We start from the raw sequence: 25,185 nt of genomic DNA on the forward strand, positions 1-25,185 counted from the left end.
ATTGATCCGCTGCAACATCTCAGCTGGGATTCGTCTTGAATTCTTTGTTTCAATTCTTTCAGTGTCCTTGGCAGAGTCGTGTAGACCCGACTCTTAAGGTAGCCCCACAAGGAAAAATCACAAACGGACAAATCCGGTGATCTTGAGGGCCAGGGAATGTCACCTTATCTTGAGATGACATGGTTACCGAACAATTCTTGCACAGCTGCCATTGATTGCCTTGCAATTGATTACTAAATGGCGAGATTGTTTACAGCTCAAGGTCCCTGTACCACAGTGCTGCCAACTGTACATGGCTGCCACTACGCAAGTCCCTGTTTTTCTGTGTCACCCTGTATAAGATATTTTAGTAAAAATACACGTGATTGGGACGTTGTGAGCATGCACCTGGATGACCTGACATGTGCATCATGTGAGATTTTTGTCATGGACTTTCTGATATTGTTTGCTGTTGGTACAGCATTAGTCGCCATAAGATGCTTAATCTATCAAAAACAGTGTTATCTCTTTTCTGCATGAAAACCTGAGGTTACAAATACACATGGTAAATAACATATAAAGCAAATGTATGGGTGTATTCCTTAATATTAGATTAAATTAGATTACATTATATTAATCCCATGGAGAAATTCAGAAAATGTAGTGTCATTAGAACACAAAACATGGACAAATGTGTTGATCGCCTTATAGCTCATTGTGAAAAATGCTGTCTGCCCTCCTGAAAAGTAATGAAATGACAAGCCAGTTGGGCTCTGTAGACCTGCATGCTTTTAAGATGTCCTCGAGTAAAGCAAAGCAAGTGGAACAAGTGATCATATATTGCTTTTTCTGCAAAGATCTTCCAAAATGGCCTGGACACATTTGTTGGTATATCTAGAAGATATCCTAAATTATTGGATTTGATTGCTATTTGAGTGATAAGGGCTCTGTGTCTGACACCGTGCTGTGTAGCACTGGTGCACCACAAGGGACAGTTGTGCCACCTTTCCTCTTCACCCTGTACACTACAGATTTTAGTTACAACACAGAGGGCTGCCATCTGCAGAAATTCTCTGAAGACTCTGCAATAATTGATAGTATCAGACATGGAGACGAGATGGAATACAGGAAGGTAGTGGATAGGTTTGTTGACTGGTGTGAGCTGAATCAACTGCAGATCAACACCAGTAAAACTAAAGAACTGGTAATTGATTTAAGAAGAACGCGATCTCCAGCCACTCCCCTGTCTATTAGGGGAGTGAAGGTGGAGATCGTTGAGGAGTACAAGTATCTAGGGATGCATATGAGCAATAAGCTAGACTGGTCCAAGAACTTGCTGGCCATATACAAGAAGGGTCAAAGTAGGCTGTATTTCCTACGCAAGCTCAGATCTTTTAGTGTCAGCAACACTATGCTGCGGATGTTCTATAACAGCTTGGTGGCCAGTGCCATTTTCTTCGCTGTGTCCAGCATGAAAGTGACAGACATCAGGAAACTAAACAAACTAATTCAGAAGGCTGCCTCTGTGGTAGGAGAGAAACTGGACAGCTTGGAAACCTTGGCAGATCAGAGATTGTTGTCTAGGCTTTGGTCTATTATTGAAAATGCTAATAACCCACTTCATAGTGTTGTGGTTAGAAAGAGGAGCATTTTCAGCAGTAGACTGACTAGCATCAAGTGCTCCACTGAACGTCACAGGAAATCCTTCCTCCCCACAGCCATCAGAGTCTAGAACTCCTTTTCCGGTCACTTACCCGCACTTTAAGCTATTACCCTTTTTTCTTTATTGGATATCCAGGTACATTTTTTCAAGTACTTGAAACGTGCAACATACTCTCTGTTCTTGTGCAATGAATTGTCTGCTCTTCACTTGAGAATAACCTTATTTGTTCTCAAACTGTGCAATATTAACTTAAGGTGCAACACTCTGTACTTTAATTTGATACTTATATTTATTATACTTTATTATATTTACATGACTAGCAAAATACCCGCGCTTTGCAGCGGAGAAGTACTGTGTTAAAGAAGTTATGAAAAAGAAAAGGAAACATTTTAAAAATAACGTAACACGATTGTCAATATATAGTAATTGTTTTGTGACTGTTATGAGTGTTGCTGTCATCAAGGATTTGATTATCATTATTTTTTTCAATCAGGTTCGTATTTGTAGGATGTGTTGAGTTCAAGTTACGTGTTTGCCTAGTCTATCCCTGACCGTCTCATCTTCGTTGTCAAGCGTTGTAAAGATCACAGGTGTCATTCATAGAAGTGATCACTACCCAAATCGGTACTCGTGAATCTAAGATGTTTAACAGGCATTCCCGGTATTAAGTTGTGAATTTGCCTGCGAATATTTAGCGGCAGCATGTCTATGAACGTAATTTAAACTTAAGCTTTACACCTTGCTTTCCTATTGATATGTCTACAAAGGCTTGTTTAGCGTCAGAGGGTTGTTCCTTTCCTACTGCATCAATAAACAGCTCGTCTGACCATCTCATCCTCGTTTGCATAAGATGTTTAAGAGGCATTGGCGGTTGTCGAAAGGTGTAAAATATTTGGCCATTTCGGTACACCTGAAAGCAAAAACCAAACAATTCACCGGCAGCCATCAACTCGCATGCAGAACCATAGGTGAAGGGCTTAAGCATTTCACTCTTCTAGTGCTCCTGTGTAGTCTAATTATCTCCTGTACCGTCATCAGTCCACACCTTGAACCTGTCCCAGTCATTCAATACATAAGACACAATGGATATCAAGAGTGAGCCTGATATGGCCGTGCAATATGTAACACAGACAATGGAAAAGGCAGGTGCCATCTCCGGGCATGGAAACCACTCGGTAAGTGACAGTTCTTTGATTGATGGTGATCGACTCAATAGAAATGTTAATGGGGGTACGGTTGGAACGATACACAATAACTATAATCGTAATAAACGAACAATAAAACAGTGGAGAAGCCATGGATTAAATAAAAAGGCTGCAGTTATCGGCAGGGAGACGTGAATCTGGTGGCGAACCAAGGAAGGGAATGTAGAGACTGGAGCGAAGGACTGCCTTATATAGGCAGGCAGCCAACAAAGTGGGAGGCGTTGGAATGGGGGACCCAATGCCGCCTGACATGGTGACCAAGCTGCAGGCTATGGACGTATATATGTTTATCAGTAGTATTCAGTTAGCGTTGGGAACCCGCGTGCCAAATTTCTTGAAGATGCGCCCATAAGTAACAAAGACCGTTGGAAAGTTCAATATGGCGGCTGATAGTGACGTCATACCACTGAAATAAGTACATACATCGGTTTTGGTTAGTGCAGGGAAGTCGCCTACCAAATTTCGTGAAGATGGGGCCATAAATAAGAAAGTTCAATATGGCGGATGTTGTTGACCGTTATGACCATTACGTGTAGAATTTCAAAATGAAACCTGCTTAACTTTTGTAAGTAAGCTGTAAGGAATGAGCCTGCCAAATTTCAGCCTTCTACCTACACGGGAAGTTGGAGAATTAGTAATGTTGGAAAGTTCAATATGGCGGCCAACAGTGGCGTCATACCACCGAAATAAGTACATACATCGGTTTCAGTTAGTGCAGGGAAGTCGCCTACCAAATTTTGTGAAGATGGGGCCATAAATAAGAAAGTTCAATATGGTGGATGTTGTTGACCGTTATGACCATTACGTGTAGAATTTCAAAATGAAACCTGCTTAACTTTTGTAAGTAAGCTGTAAGGAATGAGCCTGCCAAATTTCAGCCTTCTACCTACACGGGAAGTTGGAGAATTAGTAATGTTGGAAAGTTCAATATGGCGGCCAACAGTGGCGTCATACCACCGAAATAAGTACATACATCGGTTTTGGTTAGTGCAGGGAAGTCGCCTACCAAATTTCGTGAAGATGGGGCCATAAATAAGAAAGTTCAATATGGCGGATGTTGTTGACCGTTATGACCATTACGTGTAGAATTTCAAAATGAAACCTGCTTAACTTTTGTAAGTAAGGTGTAAGGAATGAGCCTGCAAAATTTCAGCCTTCTACCTACAAACAGTGGTGTCATACCACCGAAATAAGTACGTACATCTGTTTCGGTTAGCGCAGGAAAGCCGCCTACCAAATTTCAGTGAAGATGGGGTCAGCCTTCTACCTACATGGAAGTTGGAGAATTGGTGACGTTGGAAAGTTCCATATGGTGGCCGACAGTGGCGTCATACCACTGAAATAAGTATGTACATCGGTTTCGGTTAGTGCAGGGAAGCCGCCTACGAAATTTCTTGAATATGAGGCCATAAATAAAGTTTAGTATGGCGGACGCTGTCGACCGTTATGACCGTTACGTGTAGAATTTCGAAATGAAACCTGCTTAACTTTTGTAAGTAAGCTGTAAGGAATGAGGCTACCATATTTCAGCCTTCTTACCTACACGTGAAAGTTGGCTTAACTTTAGTGATGAGTGAGCTGATATCCTAAATTAGTGATGAGTGAGTGAGTGAGTCAGTGAGGGCTTTGCCTACTGCAGATCAACACCAGTAAAACTAAAGAACTGGTAATTGATTTAAGAGAACGCGATCTCCAGCCACTCCCTGTCTATTAGGGAGTGAAGGTGGAGATCGTTGAGGATACAAGTATCTAGGGATGCATATGAGCAATAAGCTAGACTGGTCCAAGAACTTGCTGGCCATATACAAGAAGGGTCAAAGTAGGCTGTATTTCCTACGAAGCTCAGATCTTTTAGTGTCAGCAACACTATGCTCGGATGTTCTATAACAGCTGTGGCCAGTGCCATTTTCTTGCATGTGTCCAGCATGAAAGTGACAGACATCAGGAAACTAAACAAACTAATTCAGAAGGCTGCCTCTGTGGTAGGAGAGAAACTGGACAGCTTGGAAACCTTGCAGATCAGAGATTGTTGTCTAGGCTTTGGTCTATTATTGAAAATGCTAATAACCCACTTCATAGTGTTGTGGTTAGAAAGAGGAGCATTTTCAGCAGTAGACTGACTAGCATCAAGTTTTATTAGTATAGACTAACAAAATACCAAGGCCGCAGCGGAGAAGTAGTGTGTTAAAGAAGCAATGCAAAGAAAAGGAAACATTTTGAAAATAACGTAACCTGATTGTCAATGTAATTGTTTTGTCACTGTTGTGAGTGATGAGTGTTGTTGTCATATATATATATATATATATATATATATATATATATACGTGTTTGCCTAGTCTATCCCTGACCGTCTCATCTTCGATGTCAAAGCTTGTATATATATATATATATATATATATATATATATATATATATATATATATACACACACACACATAAACATATATATATATATATACATATCTATACATATACACATATATACATACATATATATATATACTAATAAAAGGCAAAGCCCTCACTCACTGACTCATCACTAATTCTCCAACTTCCGTGTGGGAAGGCTGAAATTTGGCAGGTTGATTCCTACAGCTTCCTTACAAAAGGTTGATTGGACTTACAGCTTCCTTACAAAAGTTGGACAGGTTTCATATCGAAATTCTACGCGTAATGGTCATAACTGGAAGCAGCAAAACTGCCAGAGAAAGTTTTAAGTGCCAGGACTAAGGCAACATTAAATAAAGCTATGGACATAGCACGAGATGGCACCAGCACAGCTGGGAACCCGATGCAAGTACAGTGGCTCCGCTATGGACATAGCACGATGGCACCAGCACAGCTGGGAACCTTCGATGCACACCGAAAGTGGCTCACGGAACTGATGCAGTGCACAGATAAAAGCAACAGTTCCAAAGAGGCTGAACAAAACCGAATTACACAATTGAAAAGGCAGCAAAAATATGAAGCGTCTGATAAGCATATTCATAAATGCAGCTACTGTGGAAACAAAGCACACGCGTGGAAAAAGTCAATGTCCCGCTAAAGGAAGACAGCGTGAAAAAAAAACCCGCATGCAGTTTGTCACATCACAGATAAAAAGGAAGACGAGCTGTTTATTGATGCAGTAAGGAACTAATCGATGAATGAAACCTCTTATCTTTACAGCGCATTGACAAACACGGAATGTAACTTGAACACATCCTACAAATACGAGCCTGATTGAAAGAATGCGGGTATATATATATATATAAATGTATATCTATAGCCCGATCTACAATACATACTTTAGCATAGACAAGCGGTGGCGCAATTGTAGAGTCTTAAGCCTCTAACGCCGACATTCGAGGTTCGATTCGAGAGGGATGTACTGACTATGTCGCGCTACCCATTCATTTTACCTTCCCATCTCCTTGGTTTGGGGCGTATGAAAAATATTAGGTTAGCAGAATCATGTTACGTTATTTTTAAAATTTTCCTTTCTTAGCACAAGCACAGTTGAGAAGCTTCGATGCATGTACTCCATAGCAGCGTTAAAAATAACATTTAATCACACTTTCAATTCCAAGCAAGCGGGAACTTTTGTCAATGCATGATTTCCTGGTACATCCATTACACTGATGCACACATCACAGCTACAAAAATGTTAGAGTCGGAATAAAGCGCGTTCCTACGACTGATCATTTCGACTACCCGGAAGCCTTGATAAAAGCATGGTTTTGTGCACACTGAAAAGCAAGCAAAATTAGATGCATTACAGAAAGCGGACTTTGTGGCTCTTACTGGGGATCATTGGACTTCCGTGACCGTTAGTAATTCTAAATACATCTAATTACAAAATGTTCAATGATCACACTGTTTTAGCCTAATGTACAAAATAATTTTGGCTAATGTTACTCAGAGTTTAAAGAGTAAGCTGGTCAAATTACCTTTTATGTTTCTGACTTATTTTTTTAAGAAGAAAAACTGCACTTTATGGTGAAATTTTGGTTATTATTATTTAAAGACAATACTATTCTGAAAATGTACTTAAAGTACTTAAACTACCACTTTATTTTTAAGTCTGCCCAATTTTAACCAGGGATGATATTTTTGTTTCTGTTTTGAATTCAAATGCAGTTTAAAAGCTTTTTTCAGAAATTAAAACAGCTTCAGTTTACAATATTCATGTCCATGTCTATTATTTGATTCTGTAAGCCCACTAAAACCGTTTTAAATAAAAAAAAACATTTGCGATTTGGGGCAAATTTACGCAGCGATTACATACGATTAATCAAGATTAATTCTTACCCAGCCTCTAATTAATTGGATTAATTTTTTTAATCGAGTCCCACCCCTAATATATATATGTAGATTTGTATATATATGTGTATATACAGTATATATGTAGATATGTATATATGTATATACAGTATGTATATATGTGTGTGTGTATATATATATATATATATATATATGTATATATATGTTTATATGTATATATATGTTTATATATATATATATATATATATATATATATATATATATATATATGCCAACAACACTCATGACAATTACAAAACAATTACATTGTCAATCATGTTACGTTATTATTAAAATGTTTCCTTTTCTTTTTACTTCTCCGCTGCCAATCGCAGCTATTTTGCTATATTATATATAGATATAGATATAGATATAGATAAATAGATAGATATGACAACAACACTCATATCAATGACAAAACAATTACATTAACAATCATCTTACGTTATTTTTAAAATGTTTGCTTTTCTTTTTCATAACTTCTTTAACACACTACTTCTCCGCTGCGAAGCGCGGGTATTCTGCTAGTCTACATATATACACACACATATATACACACATATACATACATACACACACATATATACACACAAATACATATATATATATATATACATAAATACACACACACATATATAAACATATATATACATATACATACATATCTACATATATACACACACAGCTATTTCAGATCAGTGCAATACGCTGTTTGTTAAAACGTTGACTCGCTCTTACGTGCAATAACAAATCAAATCATTCAGTTGTCTTTGCTCATATGTCATTTTAGAGCTGGACGCCTGGCATCTTTTTTTGGCCACAAGTTCGTTTCTGTTTGGTGTGAGGTTCTGTGTTGTGGAGATTCTCAGGATGGATTGCAGGTGCTCATCAGTGAGGCGACTCCTGTGTGCTGTTTTGTTAGTCTTTATCACTGAGAAGAGCTTCTCACACAGATATGTGCTACCAAACATGCACAAGGTTCGAGCCGCATGTAGACGGACTTTTTGTTCTTCAAAGTCACCAAAGCGCGTGCAAACTCAGTGCGCTCAGTTTATCAGCAAAGTGCGATTTGGGAACACCGTAGTGACGACTTGGTTTAACATTACTTGGTAACAGGGAAAGTGGGGCAAGTGGTTGTGTCTCCCATAAAAGCAGCCTCAATTGAAATCACTTTGTGATTGTGCACGGGTAAAAACGTCCGCTGAAGTGTCAGATTCTTATTTAATTCTTCTGCTTTCTGTATCTTCTGCATTGCATTCAGGTCTTTCAGGTTACCCTGATGTTTTGTCTCATAGTGCCGTCTTAGATTAAATTCTGTTATTACAGCCACATTAGCTCCACAAATGAGACACACGGGTTCAGTAAACATATACTCAGCCTCCCATCGGTTTTAAAGGCTCTATTTTCTGAATCAACTTTTCTCTTCAGCATCGCGGTGAGCTAGCTTCGCAATAACTGTTCGGCAAGGCAGCTGAAGCGCTGCATTATGGGATCTGTAGTTTATTGTGTTACCAGCGCTTCATATACCCGGGCTTTAATAACAATAATACAGTATATAAAATGATCTCGCGGGCCGGATATAATTACACGCGGGCGGATGTGGCCCATGCCCTTGAGTTTGACACATATGGACTAAATAGAACTTGAAAAGATATATTTTTTCAAATGTGATCGCAATTCAAATAGAGTTGACGCCAAGACTACAGCCTTCATGCCTCAATGAGTCATCCTCCCTCGCTCTTACTTTTTACCGTTCATCTAATGAATACACTGAGTATGGCTTTACCAAAACAATCATTGATGGCAAATAAAGTATCCATTATTCGAGTATGTAGAGCAGGATATATATATATATATATACATATATATACCCGCGTATCGCAGCGGAGAAGTAGTGTGTTAAAAAGGTAGAAAAGAAAAGGGAACATTTTAAAAATAACGTAACATGACTGTCAATATACAGTATTTGTTTTGTGAGTGTTACTGAGTGTTGCTGTCATCAAGGATTTGATTATCATTATTTGTTTCAATCAGGTTCGTATTTGTAGGATGTGTTGTGTTCAAGTTACATTCCGTGTTTGTCAATCGCTGTAAAGATGACAGGTTTCATTCATCGATTCGTTTCTTACTGCATCAATAAACAGCTCGTCTTCTTCTTTATCTGAGACCTGACACACTGCATGCACGGGTTTTTTTTACACTGTCTTCCTTTAGTGGGTTTTTGTTCAGCGCTCTTTGGAACTGTTGCTTTTTATCTGTGCACTGCGTCAGTTCACGTGAGCCACTCGGTGTACTTGCATCGAAGGTTCCCAGCTGTGCTGGTGCCATCTCGTGCTATGTCCATAGCTTTATTTAATGTTACCTTAGTCCTGGCACTTAAATCTTTCTCTCGCAGTTTCGCTGAGTTTGTGTCAAACACCACCCTGACCATCTCATCTTCCTCTCCATAAGCACAGTCCTTCACCCGTGAATATTTACCCGTGGCAGTTTGCTATTGGATTGCTGCTGACGGACGGCCTTATATGGGCAGGCACTAAATTACAAACGCCAGCGGCAGCCTGTCTATGAACTTAATTTAAAGTGTAGGTTTACATCGTGCTTTGTTTCCGAAGTAGCAGAACTCATGAATATGGTTGTATATGTCACTTTCGCCGCTTCTTATTGTTTCGCTGCCTTCTCAATTATATAATGCATGTTTTTTTGAGTGCTTTTTTGAGGTCTTCCTGGTTTTCTATGTACTGCGTGATTACGTGGGAGGCGTGATGATGTCACACTAAACTCCCCCACGGCGTTGAAGCTCATCTCCATTACAGTAAATGGAGAAAAACTGCTTCCAGTTATGACCATTACGCGTAGAATTTCGATATAAAACCTGCCCAACTTTTGTAAGGAAGCTGTAAGGAATGAACCTGCCAAATTTCAGCCTTCTAGCCACACGGGAAGTTGGAGAATTAGTGATGAGTGAGTGAGTGAGTGAGTGAGTGAGTGAGTGAGTGAGTGAGTGAGTGAGGGCTTTGCCTTTTATTAGTATAGATTACTTTTTATATGTGTTCTTAGTGTAACATGTCCCTTGTCTGTTGTTAAGTTGTAACATAAGTAATTTTCTTCGGGATTGATAAAGTTTTCTGATTCTGATATTTCAAACTAGTTTTTCTTTCATTCATTCAAACCACACACATTTCCAATTGTACAGTCTGTCATTCAGCTGATTTAAATGGAGAAAAGTCGTCTCTCTCCTGTTTGGTGTCGCTGTGCGTCCCACACTAAACATGGACCAGAGAAAGCAAAGGAGAGAGTTGTCTGAGGACGTTAGAAAAAGAAAAAAAAAATTAGACAAGCATGTGAAAGGTAAAGGCTAGAAGACCATCTCCAGCAGTTTGATGTTCCTGTGACAACAGTTGCAAAAGTTATTAGGGAGTTTAAGGTCCACTGGACGATAGGCAACTTCCCTAGACGTGTCTTCGAGGGGAAAATTGAGCCCCGAATGGGCAGAGGGATTCTGGGAATGGCAGACAAAAAGCCAAGGACAACTACCAAAGAGATTAAAGTTGAAGATTCAAGATCCATCATTGTCTGATCTCACCATCCATCACTTTTTGAGTGATAGTGGGCTAAATGGAAAAAGACCCAGAAGCACTCCACTGTTGAAATAAAAAAATCAAAAATCCAGACTGGAATTTGCTATAAATGGACTTTGACAGGCCGCAATGCTTCTAGGAGAAAGTTCCATGAACAGATGAGACAAAACTGGAGTCTTATGGTAAATCGCATTAGCTCTGTGTCCGCAGCTGGAAATATGAAGCATTCAAAGAAATACCTACTGTGAAGTATGGAGGAGGCTAAGTTCTATTTTGAGGCTGATTTGCTAAATCTGGCACTGGGAACAATGAAATCTCAAAACTTTGAGACATTCTGGCACAAAATGTAATGCCCATTGTCCAAAAAGCACTGTCTCATTCGCAGGTCATGGACCAATGAACTAAAACACACAGCTAAAAAGCACCCAAGAATGGCGAAGAACAAGACATTGGACTATTCTGAAGTGGCCTTCTGTGATCACTGATTTGAATTCCATCAAACATCTCTGGAATGAACTGAAGCATGCAATCTGGAGAAGACAACCTTCAAACCTGAGCCAGCTGGAGCAGTTTGCTCAGGACGAGTGGGCCAGCCCACCTGTGGACAAGTGCAGAAATCTCTAGGAAATCTCTAGGAATCCACTGTTTGCAGAGATGGCCTCTAAAGTTTGGGTAATAAAATTTTAGCTTAAGGGGCCCATCATTTTTGTCCACATCATTTTCATTTTTGTTATTACTTAAAATATTCTGTTGAATCAAAATTCTAAAGCAAAGTCTTAATAAACAGTGATGGGTGTCAGTTACTTTGGTCAGTTATTTCAGTGAGAATTGTAGATTCCTCTTTTTTATGTGAAGGGGCGCCAACAAATTTGAATTCTCTGCAGTTCAAGGCCTCATAGAAAAATTATCATTTATGAAATGCCAGGTATCTTAGCAAGCATGAAAATTGTCTGAGGGTTACATGTTTATGTCTGCCATCTACCGTTGGCATGAGATACTGATGTCAGGTAAAAGAGCGTCTTTAAGAGTCATTAAACACACCTTTGTCAGATTTACCTGACAAAAGTATTCCTTCTGACCCTCCCCTGTTAATATATAAATAAGTGGTCTTTGTTGGGAAAGGATAAAGTTCACACACCTCTGTCATGTGCCTGAGGTTTTCATTTCTCATCATATGACTGAGCAGTTGCATGCAAGTGTTATTCCCACTTCTACACAGCGAGAACAATCCTGTGTGTTACCTGCCTGGGTATTTGTTAGCTAAAGTCATTGCAGCGCTGTGTGCACACGCAGCAAATCTTTAACTGCGCCTCATGGCCGTTATTCCCGGTTCATGAATGTGTTCCTGGAGTTTTATGCACTACCAGCTTGGCCAGGAATTTTTCTCCTCCTGTTTTTGCATATTGAACAGATCCCGACCCTAATGAGCTGTAAATCAGCGTTCGCTTGTGCAGCCTGTGGTGCCGTGGAGCCCGTCCAGACAGGAAGCATGCGAGTTAACCCAAGACAAGGGGGTTGTGGTTACTGGCAGACTGTGTTTCCTCCAGAAGTAACCGTGAGGTGCCCAGTGGAGTCCCAGGCTTGCATTCTTCACACGGTTTGTGTGTGTGTGAGTGTGAGTAAACTAATCACACAATTATTTTGACATTTTTTTTCACAAACGCTTTAATCCAGAGTGGCTTAAAAGGACAAGTGCTTGACGACAAATACCAGGGCACCCATATGAATACTAACTATCCTTTTTTATGCATTTTCGGGTTTCATTCATTTTCATGCCCCCTTTACCGTCCTATCCTGGTAGTAAGGGGCTTTAAGCAGGAACCAACCCTGGTTTTTGTAGCACGTGGCCCTGCTGAAAATATGAACTTGCAATGGTGGAAACCTTAATATCTTAAAATATCTGTAAAATTAGACATTTTTACACCTTGGCAGCGGGCTGACCAAACAAGTACAAACAACTCAATGTCTTTTAAAGTTTAAAAAAATTCTTTAAATGCTCAAAATGCATACTGCCACTCAAGGGAGTGGATAACAGGAAACCTAAGGCCAGGTTTATACTTCACATGACGCAGTGGTCGCTACTGCTATGCAAGCATTGTACTGTTTATACTTGTACATGTACTTTACATAAATCTGGAAGATTCCACCAGGTGGCAGTGTGAGATATCTTTATGGGGAGAAAACATTCAGCTTCACTGTGTTGTGAATTGCCTGAAACATCCATTAAATTCTTAAATCCATCAATCCGGGGATGTGCCCAGTCCAGCAAGCATCGGGTGCGAGAGAAACAAAATCCCTGGACAGGGCATCAGCTCATCTCAAGGTGAACACACAAGCACACACACACACACACACACACACACACACACACACACACACACACACACACACACACACACACACACACACACACACACTAGCGTCATTTTAGCGTCACCAAATCCCCAAACCTTCATGTCTTTGGAAGGAAACCGGAGCACATGGTGTAAAACATGTAAACTGCAAAATGCTACTGCTCTGCCACTGTGCCGGCACAACGTGTAATTATTATCAGTATTCATTATTTTTATGAAATTAATGACTTAACTGTAAAATGTAACATACATGCTTTAATGCATTTCATCATGAAAATGATATCAAGTATAAATCTATGGATTCTAAATGTGCAGAGAGCTGGAATATCATAAATGTGATGTGTTCTGTGTGTGGCGATTGCTGTTGTCAGTCCCAGAAGCACGTTGCGATTAACAAGTGGGTCGGTTTAAGATGATGTTTACGACGGTCTATTTCAATGATAAAGTAAACTACGAGGTTAAAGTGGACATTTCGAGATTAAAGACGAAATTTCCACTTTAATCATAAAATAGACTTTTTAATGATGCCCTTAATTTTTTTTCTCTGTGGCTCAAATACCCTGCCATACAATCTGATGATGATGTGAAGGTGAAAAAAAAAAAAATCGGTATGTGAGACTTTTAAAATATATTGTGTCATTACATTGGGGAATATGTGAAGCACCATTAATGCATTTGTATGTCAGCACCAGTCATCAAACGTCGAAGCACGCACATCGATCCTGGACGATCAGCTTTCTGTCACATGTAGATAATAAACAGAGACTCTGACATCGCGTTCTGACTTTTATCACGCTGCGTCCCCTGACTTTTTGTTGGTACTGCAACTCACGCACGCATCGCGTTAATTTCTGAGGAGGTGCTCAGAGGACGTGTCAAATGAACGCTGGGAACATGAGGCAGCCATGAAGCGTGTGCGTTCTGACCGTGAAGTATAAATTAGCCCTAAGACTTAAAAGGACAAAATGAAAACAGTGTTGTTTAAATAGGAAGAATTTTACCAGGCAAAGATGAAGCAAAAAAGGGTGGCTCTGAGACTAAGGATCTGTTTCTGGTAACCAGAAGGTTGCCGGTTCAAATCCTTGTTACTGCCAAAAGAAATTTTACTCTGCTGGACCCTTGAGCAAGGCCATTAACGTACAATTGCTCCAGGTGTGCTGTACAATGGCTGACCCTGCACTTTGACCCCAAGGGGTATGCAAAAACTAACAAATTCCTAATACAAGAAATTATATACAGTAAGCTGAAATAAAGAACAAAAAAAAAAAACGCCCCAAGGGTATGAGGTGCAATCCAGGAACCAGTTAAACATAACCAAAGGTAAAGAAAAAATCCACAATAACCAAAGTTAATGAACGTAAAGTACTTACTGTATAATAGTCCACTGTTCAGTACACGAGGTGCGATCCAAAGGTTCCCGGAATGCATTTATTTAAAAGCATACACACCAAATAACAATTAATGGTGAACATTTCCTTCAAAATAGTCACCTACTGAGTTGATGCACCAATCCCAGCGAGATTTCAACCTTTCGAAGCACCGCTGGAAGTCGTTTTTTGTCAGTGTGTTCAAGACGTCGGTTGTTACCACTTGGATCTCCTCCACCGTCTCAAATCTGCGTCCCTTGAGCCTCATCTTCATCTTAGGAAATAAAAAAAAAATCAGATGGCACTAAATCAGGGGAGTACGGAGGGTGGGGAATGGCAGTAAACTTTGTAGAAGCCAAAAACTTGCGCACAACCAGAGATGTGTGACCTGGTGCATTGTCGTGATGCAAAAGAAATGACTTGTCAGCCCACATCTGAGGACGTGTTCGGCGAATTCGATTTCACAAACGACTTAGAACATCCCTGTAGAATGCTCCATTCACGGTCTGTCCTTGTGGCACAAATTCCTTGACATCAAAGAAGCAATGACTTGGTGTTGCTGTGAACTTGTCGAGCTTTTTTGAGTATTTCAAATCAGTCATTATCACGAACAACCTTTCACAGACACAACCGAAGTTTAAACGAGAACTGCGACTTGAAAAACAACTGCGCTTGCGCGTGTGCGTTATAACTTGATCTGCGTGAAAACCGCTCTCAAGGACAACTTGATCTGTTATCTAGCGGCGATTGATATAACCAAACCCTTCTGGCTGCAGAATAATTGCATTCCGGGAACTTTTGGATCGCACCTCGTATGCTTAGGGACCATCCCTTCAACCTGAATATAAAGGCGGATGGTGATCGCAGTGCTACCAGGTGAATACAGGAATGCTTCATAGATCCTGCTTTACAGTTCCTTGGAGACTCTTATATTCTGAGATGTTACAGACGTAGGCGGCCATCAGACTGTTAACGTTTCCCAGTATGACGTTTCTCAAGTTCACGGCTTGACTTAGAGGCAGTTGAGGCGGGCCAGTGCAGGGGTCTGCGTTGACAGCAGCATCTCTTCAGTTTAGTTTAAAAATTCATTCAGAAATGTATGTTAGCAAGCAAGAGTCCAATTCTTCCAATTACAAATTAATCATATTAAAACGAATAGTTCAAAATAAAGAAAGAGAAAGCCCGTCTGTAAAGGCAGCCGCAAAAAAAACACATGAAAAATATTAATACCTAATCAACAGAAATGACAGTTAAAGGGACAACATACCCATTGTAAATCGGTATGTATGCTGTGGCTGTAAGTGACTGAAACGTAACACTCACGTGCTGACTGCCAGTTTTAAATCACTCATTTATCTTGAAATGTCGCCAGGCTTTTACAGGATCCACTTACACTCACGCATGCACACACGGACATACCGGGCCATTTTAGAACTTATTAACTTGGAGGCAAGGGTACCAGCCCATTGCAATGGCTAGTTTAGAGGCACTGCTTAACCTAACATGCTCATTTTAGACTAGATTAGATTACATAAACTTCATTAATCCACTGGTGAAATCCAGATTCATACAGCAGTAGAAACATTTAGACGAGGATACAAACTCACAGGACAAGTCAATACAGCCAATCAATCAATCAATGTCAATCAGTCAGTCAATCAATGCTATGGACTAGTAGTACATTTCTAGCCGCTTTCCTATACACATCAAATGACCTCAGTCTTCTTAGGAGGCCGTTCTTGTCCAGTGCCACTATGTGGTCAGAGCAGCCCAGTTTGTTGTTTATGTTAACCCCCAGATACTTGTAGCTCTTCACCACTTCCATGTCGAATAGATCAGGGGTGCCTGATGCGTCGATCGCGATCAACTGGTAGATCGGAAAGGGAGTGCAGGTAGATCGCGTTGCATTAAAAAAAAATCATATATCCTCCCTATGGCATTTGCCACTTGATTGACATACAGGGCGGCCAGTCTGAGATCTCTTTTCTTCTAACACACCGGTCATCCCGCACGCATGATCAAATGTGCGAATTACTGCAAAACTCCGGCTATCTATGTGATCTAGTTAGCCTTCCAATTTATATTGACTAAAGAAGGGATTTTTAAAAAAAAAAAAATTGTTGTTTATGGGCTGGATGTGGAATTGTCACAATCGAAGTGCGTTTGTCTCATCTGTTAATCTATCATTGCTATTCCAAAGAAGGAAAATGTGGAAATGAACTTTCAAACTGTTCATAAAAACTACGAAACGGACTTCTTTCTGAAAAGCGATCTGAGAAAGAGAAAGGAGAGGGAACTAAAATCGCAGTTAATTGGACAGCCGTCATTTTTCACTCGGCTGAATTCAAAAGCAAAGACAGACGCACCGAAGCATCGTTCTGGGCGAGTCACTCGATCATTAAGCCAAAGAAATCCTTCCAAGATGGAGAGATGATAAAAGATGCCTTCATTGAGGCAGATGGCTAGGGAGAAATTTCAAGATTTCAAGAACCCTGGCTGGAGAAAAAGGAATTTCTCCTTGTCATTAAACATGCAGAATACAAGCAACTTAATAACGATCAATGGCCGATAGACTTGGCATTTTTTTCCAATCTGACCAACATGTTGAATGAGCTTAATTTACAGCTGCAAGGAAAAGAGAAAACCATGTGGTCAATATGATTAGCTCAGTTAATGCTTTCAAACGAAAAATGCAACATCTGTCCTCAAAGCTGCAGCGCCTTGATTTGGGAACATCTAACACCTCGCATCAGAGCTGGAGACGCAATGGAAGGTGTTTGTGCAACTTGACAGCATACGCTACAGAGCAGATTGAAAATTGTCTGTCAGACTTTATCTAATTGAAACAAAGTAACGAGTCGAGTGTTGCCCAATGTAGCGGAGTAAGAGTAGCATTTTTAATGTAGGTAGATCATTTTGATCTTGTCATTTTAAAAGTAGCTTGCAAGCTGAAAAAATGTGGGCACCCCTGCCCTAAATGGTGACTGGTCTTAGAGGCTCTTTGCCATGCCTAAAGCCTACCATCATCTGTTTAGTCTTGCTGTTGCTGTCTTGCAAGACAAGACAAGACAAAGTTCTCCACAACATTTCTGCACTCTGACTCATCTTCATTATTAATGCAGCCTATGATGGAGGAGTCTTTTGAAAAGTTCTGTAGTTGGCAAGTGCTGGTATTGTGCTGGACGTCTGTGTTGTGTAGAGGGGTGAACAAGAAGGGAGACATGACCGTTCCCTGAGGCGCTTCAGTATTTACCACCATTTCTGACACAGCCTCACAAACTGCTGTCTGTTGTTCAGGTAGTTTATGATGCAGGAGATTGTGGAAGCATCGAGATTCAAAGCCTTGACCTTTTTCCCCGGTTGATGAGGCAGAATGGTGTTAAAAGCATGGAAAAAGTCAAAGAGCATAACCCAACTACAGTGGAACCTTGGTTCACGAACATCTCGGTACACGTACAACTCGGTTTACGACCAAAAAGTTTGCCAAACTTTTGCCTCGGTTCACGACCACACACTCGGTATACGAACAAGCCAGCTTCACTTTTGTACATGTTCAGTCTCTCCCTTGTGCATTTCCTGTGCAGCGAGCGAGCAAGAGAGAGAGAGCGCGACACACACACACGAGACAAAGGCGCGCACACACACACACACACACACACACACACACACACACACACACAGGTGCACGAGACAGAGGCACACACACAGGCACTCCAGGTTCACGAAAGTGACACACGCACACACGAAAGAGAGGGAAGGCTGGACGCATAAGGTAGAAAAGGCTTGTTTTTGTTTTCAGTTCTGTTTACAGCGATCGGTTCATAGCGTGCATTGTGGGAATGTTACTTTTCTTGGTGGTTTATTAAATTATGGATTTTTTAAAGGTTCATTTTTTCCTTGCGCTTAAAAAAAAAAAAAAAAGTGTTTTTAACGAGCGGTTCCTAGCACTATAGCGCAAACTATTGCAGTGTTAGTTTTCTCTTTTGTTCAAGGTTTTCTCAGTGTTATTCAATGTTTTTACATTTGGTTTACTTTTACACTTTCTATGGTATAATTAACCATATTTGTGCTTAAAAACTAAAAAAATATATATTTACATACAGTTCGTACGGTCTGGCACGGATTAATTGTATTTACATACAATCCTATGGTGGAAATTGCTTCGGGTCACGACCAGAGTTTTGGAACGAATTATGGTCGTGAACCGAGATTCCACTGTATGGCTTTATCCAAGTGGGATTAGACTCTTTGGAGCATGTAGATGACTGGAAAGTTGGTGGAAAACTGGAATACCTGGAGACAAACCCTCACAGAGCTGTGCTAGAATGTGCAAGCCCCAAACTGGTGGGCGAATCCGTAACGCTGTCCTCCAATCATCACATCTCCATTCTGTAAGATGGCTCATCCCCGTCCTTGATGAGACCCATTACTGTTGTGCTGTCAGCAAATGAAATGATGGAGTTAGAGCTCTATACAACTTTACTGTCTCAATTGAGCTGAGTAGCCCTGTGTGGGGGTTTGGGGGGGTGCTTTGTGTGTTCATCATTGTTCAGCTTGATGGTGCTGGAGATTGTGATTCCGATGCAGATTATCTGGGATCTCTCTGTTTGGAAGTTAAGGCTCTAGTTGCATAGGGGAGTATTTTAGCTTAGCAGTCTGAACAGCATTCAAGTGTCTCATTTGTCCAGATTTTGTCATTGGTCATACTTGTACAACATGTATGTTACTTAGACGCGCAATTAAGTATTTCATGTTTCTGCTACAAAATGCAACCATTTAGTGATTGTGCTTCATATAACTGTTTACACTATTGATGTTATAAAACAAATAACCTTTTTACTGTAGAAATAAACAAATGTTTCCCTCATCTTTACAGGCCCGCTGGTTCTGGGAGGCGTATTTTCGCTCCATGAAAAACATTGTCATGACAACACTGCAGATCATCAATGACCGCATATACCCGTATGCTGCCCGTTCCTATGAAGAGTGGAATGACCCTCCTTCTGTGGTAAGTAATGGAAGCAAGCTTTTAGACCAGGGGTCTCCGACACGTCACTCGTGAGCTACCGGTAGCTCACCAAAGGGTAATGAGTCCTATATACATTTGAAACCTTGATTAGTCAAATTACGGGTGGGTGATTTTTCTACAAAATCATATCACGATCCTTTTAACACAAAATCACGATCCACAATCTGAATTGCAACCTATCTTTTCAATGTGGCATACACTTAAAAGAATATCCAGACTCAAACTCATCAAGACCTAAGTAACACTTTATTTTAAATATCAAAGTTGAATTAAATTGTTCTCTCGTTCACTAGTTAAGCAAGAATAAGAAACATGCCCCAAGGCTGCAGCGTGAGTGAGAAGGTACCTGGCCCCCTTCCCTCTGCCCGCTGCGTGTTTCTTAGATTCGAGCCAATAAATCAGTACCGCAAGCGAACTCTGATACAAAGCGAAATGAGAGAAGTTGGAAATTCAACTGGAATGTTCAAGCTGATTATAGATAAAAACCCGATCTAAATCTGTTAAGTTGTTCTCTTGTGAAAAGCTGACAGCCATACAGACATTGGATTTTATATATTATATATATTATATATTATTCTCAGCATTTCTGGAGCTTAGTAGAGCCAGATAACCATAAAAATCTTCACTAAGTAACTCTGAAAATGTCTGCTTTGTTTGGGTCTCCATATCTGTTTGAGTCAGCCTTGTCTGACGTGAATGTCACAAAATCAAAGTTGAGAACAAGACTGATGGGTGAACATTTAAATGACTCCATCAGAGTGAACCTAAGTGGCTCCACGTCACCATACGCCTCCGTGCCAGTCATCTGACTAACTAAACAACAAATCACACATGCGACTGGACCTGTGAATAAAGAGACACAGTGACATGTGACAAAATGACAAATGAAGAAGTCATATCTGTGGATTTGGAATTGCATTGTTTTGTTTTGACAGCAGGAGACCTGGGTTCGCTTCCCTGGTCCTCCCTGCGTGGAGTTTGCATGTTCTCCCCGTGTCTGCGTGGGTTTCCTCCGGCTCCGGTTTCCTCCCACAATCCAAAGACATGCAGGTTAGGTGGATTGGCGATTCTAAATTGGCCCTAGGGTGTGCTTGGTGTGTGGGTGTGTTTGTGTGTGTTCTGCGGTGTGTTGGCACCCTGCCCAGGATTGGTTCCTGCCTTGTGCCCTGTGTTGGCTGGGATTGGCTCCAGCAGACCCCCGTGACCCTGTATTCGGATTCAGCGGGTTGGAAAATGGATGGATGGATGTTTTGACAGCATTCATGTTTTAATTCAATAGTGTGAGCTACACTAGAAAAGGGATACAGACGCACAAAATGCACTTGCAGGTGAACTAAATATTTTTTGTGATGTTTTAATGCAACATGTGAGTTGTGGACACCAACATTTTGTAAATGTTCAGGCAAAACAAGTGCATTCAGTTTGTTTGGGGTTGAAATAAGCGATGAGAATCAACGCTAGAAAACAGGAGCTCTCTGCCATTTTCATTTTGTAAAATGAATTTTGTCAGAGGGAAAAAAGGTTGGAGACCCCCATTTTAGACGGACTTCATACTCTGATTAGATTGCTTTTAAACAAAATGAACATCTTTACCTTTTTGTTGTCGAATTTTTGATGTGTTTAACAATCTCAAACACATTTTAAAAAAGTATCAGGAGTCTGTGAGATTCAGTCTAATTTTTAATATACTGTCAGGGACATACTTCTGATATTGGAGAACGTTCAGGTTGGTCATCAGGACTGTAACTTTGACTCTTATAACTGATCATGGACCCCCTAAAAAGCTTTATTTTCTTTTTGAAGTAAATTTAGTTTTCCTTTCCTCCATTGTCAGTTAGCCACATCTCAGTAATTCTATTAACAGATCTTTGGTTGCCATCAACAAAAGAGCACGGCAACAAATGTGCACACCTACTTACTCTTCTTTTTGGCACAATTTTGATGTGCCGCCTGGTTTTGTGCTGTGTTGATTTGTTTGTTAATTATCAAGTTTCCTTTTTGTTTAACTTTATTTTTTTTTTCTATATGTTAAAAGTTCTAGGATTATTAGATTTTAGCTGTAGGTACTCTGAGCCTGTACTCCATGAAGAATTCCATACAACAATGAATTAAACTGAAAGATGCACAGAGTGTCAGTCTGAATGTCCTGAAGGGTGCTCAGAAGGGGTGTTGAACTCCAGGCCTTGGGTGCCACAGTGGCTGCAGGTTTTCATTCTTACCATCTTCTTACTTAGTTACCAGTTTTTGCTGCTGATTACTTCTTTTAATTAACTTGACTCAGGCCCCATAGCCGTTTCTTTTTCTTTAATTAGCACCCAAACAATAATGAGACACAAAACAAGACACCACGTGATCAGCTCCCCTGTGCCCATCACACAATATCTGAAATTAAAGAGAGGTGATTGTCTTGGTAAGGATGATCTGTCAGGTCACCAAAACATTTTGACGGTACTCTTAGAAAGAACAGAAAAACAACCGTTTTCGAAATGTCTGCTGTGGCAGAATGAGAGCAGCAACAAGCCACGGAATTAAATAACGGGTTTAATTAACAGCAAGAATTGGTCTCTAATTAAGGAACTGGTTGGAGAGAAATTGGCTGGAGTTTGAATCCTCAGTTTAGCTGGTAATCGGTTGGCCGTTTCACATCTCATTTCTGTTTGGCTGCCATTTGATGAAGAAACAAATCAATTCTGTGGACTGAATCCTTAAAACAGGGCTAATAAAATGAAAGGGAAAAAGAAGTTAATTAGCTGTGAAAACTGCTCACTGGTTAGGGTTAGGGTTAGAATAAAAACCTGCAGCCACTGCAGTCCTCCAGGCCTGGAGTTCAACACCCTTGAACTAATGCCTAATGGATGATGAGCTGCCTCAGAGCATTATTGTGTCAGCTTGTGAGGCGATGCTCCAGCTTACTCCACCTCTTAGTCCCTGGATCAGCCTAGTTGCTCTTGTCTGGACTTTCTCCAGCATTGCTTTGTCGTCTTTGTAATATGGAGACCAAAACTGCCCATAGTACTCCAGGTGAGGCCTCACTAGTGCTATACAGCGTGTATGTCGTGTAATGGGTTGCATGCACAGCGTAGCATCTGAACTTTGTCTCAACAAAGGAGAGCTACTCAGACAATTAGCTCTGCATGTCATTACTTAGGAGAAATGATTCAGGCTTTGAACTTTAATTTGTTAGTTTAGAACTGGTAGTGCTGTAGAAAAGATCAAATTACTTAAAAGTACAATCCTTGCTAACGATCTCCAGTATTCTCCTGCTTAACCTGTACAGAAAAACTGCTTGAGTCTCAGCCCCTCACTGTGAACGGTCCTATGGTCCTATTCAGAAACTTAGGGTGGTCGTTGACTCCTCATGACTTGGAACTCAAATAAGCAAGTTCAGAAAATGACTGAAGAAAATGGAGGCAAGCAGCCACCGCCTTTATAGTTGGGACATTTAGTCTTGTTGGTATCTGAGAGGAGTTCTCCTGTCCATCAGATTGCTTTTTATGTCTTTGTTTCCTGGAGCCATTAAAGGATTATGTATGCATTCCTGGAATATTGGGATAGGCCCAGACTTCCTGTGTCTCTGTACTGATAAAAGTGTTTGAGAAAGTTGATGAAATGGTAGCAGCAGACTCTGTATGCTCCTTGTATCTTAACAGCGAGGGAGGGGATGTTGCGGCTAAGAATCCCTTACAGTCCCCTCCCCATTGATGCTTAACGTTCTCCTTTTGTTGTTTTTTGACGTGTTGTGCCAGTGTTCTTGTGCCAGCGCTGCAAGTGATCTCTCTTCTGCGTGCCTGTTTGCCATTTGTCTGGTTTCCATGCAGTGAACCGGGTTAACTGATACGACTCAAGTAAAGGGAATATTTATGGCAGCCATCACTCTGTGGTTATCACAGCTTTAGAAATCCACAGACAAACTGACTCTTGCACATTGGCGTTGCCTGAGTTATTAATTATTATGAAGCGGCAGCCTCCCTGTTTTTTTCCTTAAAACATTCCCCCCCACCCCAAAGCCTTTTTGGCTTTACTCCTACATAGATGCGTTCAATACTATTTTATTCTACTTAGCCATTTTTGAAATAAGCTGTGTGTTACAGGGTCATATAAAATGTATGCAGCACTAGATTATCTAATCATTCTCATTTTCCTGCTTATCAAAAATATAATTTCTTTGTGAAGCTGCATTGTGCAGTGTTTTGATCTCCTGTGCCTTTGATTAACTTTGCGTCTAAGTCTTTTTGATATGACGGAGGCTGCTGTCCACTTTCCAGGTGTTGAAGTGTTGACTATGGCCTGGTGCCTAGCGGGACCCTCTTTGACACACTCCATACTCCCCCACCGAGTGTACCACTGAGTAGAATACCAACCTGGGACCTGACACTCTGCACAATATAAACTCATTTAGAAATGAAATTGCTGGCTGTGTCGGGACGGTCATTGATTAACCCTTTAGAACTCCTTGAAAGCCTCAAAAATCATAAATTTGGGCGAGTCCCTGAAAATAAATTTTATAAACATATTATGATATTATAAATTACTCGGTGAATTCACATGAAGGCCGTTGTTTGGGCGTTTCCTTTTGTTTTAGCCTGCTTCACCCTGTACGTGGCACACTTCTGTTATCCATTGTCTTAACTGGGAGTTGCAGCTCTGGGCCGTGTTGGTTTGATGTTAATAACGTCTCACTTAGCTCACCCCCAAAATGAAGAAAATGACTGTTTACTTGAAGTAAGCTTTAGATTTACTTTTAAAAAATATCAAAACAAGCCATATCACCTGTAAATAAAATGTAAACTGATGAATTTAAGTCAAGGGACATTATGCTCAAACTAAGACCGCATCTGGAGTCCTGTGTGCAGTCCTGGTCTAAACGCTATAAGAAAAACAGAGCAGCACTTGAAGCTGTACAGAGGAGATCAACCAAGTGCATCCCAGAACTTAGTCATGTCCTGCTCTGAAGGACCTAAAGACTGAGGACTTCAACCAGGTATTTAAAATCCGTTGATAAAGTAGATCCAGCAGGATCCTTTCAGGTGAACAGTGAATCACATACTGGAGGACATCAGTGGAAATTAGTCCTCAGTGCACTTCTTTATGAAAAGAGTTGTGGGTTCTCTAAGAAACAACATGGAGTTGAAGCAGAAACCTTGAAAAACTTTTAAGTAGAATCTGAATGAGACATTCAGACACCTTAGCTTTTAGCTAAACAAATGGGCTTGACGGACTGAAAGGTCTCCTGTCGCTTGTCAGATTTCTTAAGTTTCTACTTCAGAACAGGTAACAAACCTGAAGCTTAGCATGTTTGGGCCTGGCCAGTATTTAGATGGGAGACCATCTAGGGTTGCTACTGGAAGAGGTGTTGGTGAAGCCAGCAGATGTGCACCGATAAGTACACTGCTGTAAAAAAACAAAACAAATAATAATAAATAAATTGGTACTGGCCGTACAGTTGTGCTTGAAAGTTTGTGAACCCTTTAGAAGTTTTTATATTTCTGCATAAATATGACCTAAAACATCATCAGATTTTCACTCAAGTCCTAAAAGTAGATAAAGAGAAACCAGTTAAACAAATGAGACAAAAATATTATACTTGGTCATTTATTTATTAAGGAAAATAATTGAATGTTACATATTTGTGAGTGGCAAAAGTATGTGAACCTTTGCTTTCAGTAATCTGGCGTGACCCCCCTTTGCAGTAATAACTGCAACTAAAC

General features: G+C 40.4%; 1 protein-coding gene across 2 annotated transcripts in view; it reads left to right on the forward strand.

Moving 5' to 3' along the window:
- The window catches only part of ext2 (exostosin glycosyltransferase 2), a 287,961-nt gene that overhangs the window by 124,448 nt on the left and 138,328 nt on the right, over positions 1–25,185 (forward strand). For both annotated transcript variants that reach the window (XM_039739082.1, XM_039739091.1), the window contains exon 9: positions 19,325–19,456. In XM_039739082.1, the coding sequence (XP_039595016.1) occupies positions 19,325–19,456 (132 nt within the window). The remainder of the gene's footprint in view (positions 1–19,324; positions 19,457–25,185) is intronic.

This window comes from Polypterus senegalus, chromosome 1 (assembly GCF_016835505.1).
Source record: "Polypterus senegalus isolate Bchr_013 chromosome 1, ASM1683550v1, whole genome shotgun sequence".
NCBI lineage: Eukaryota > Metazoa > Chordata > Cladistia > Polypteriformes > Polypteridae > Polypterus > Polypterus senegalus.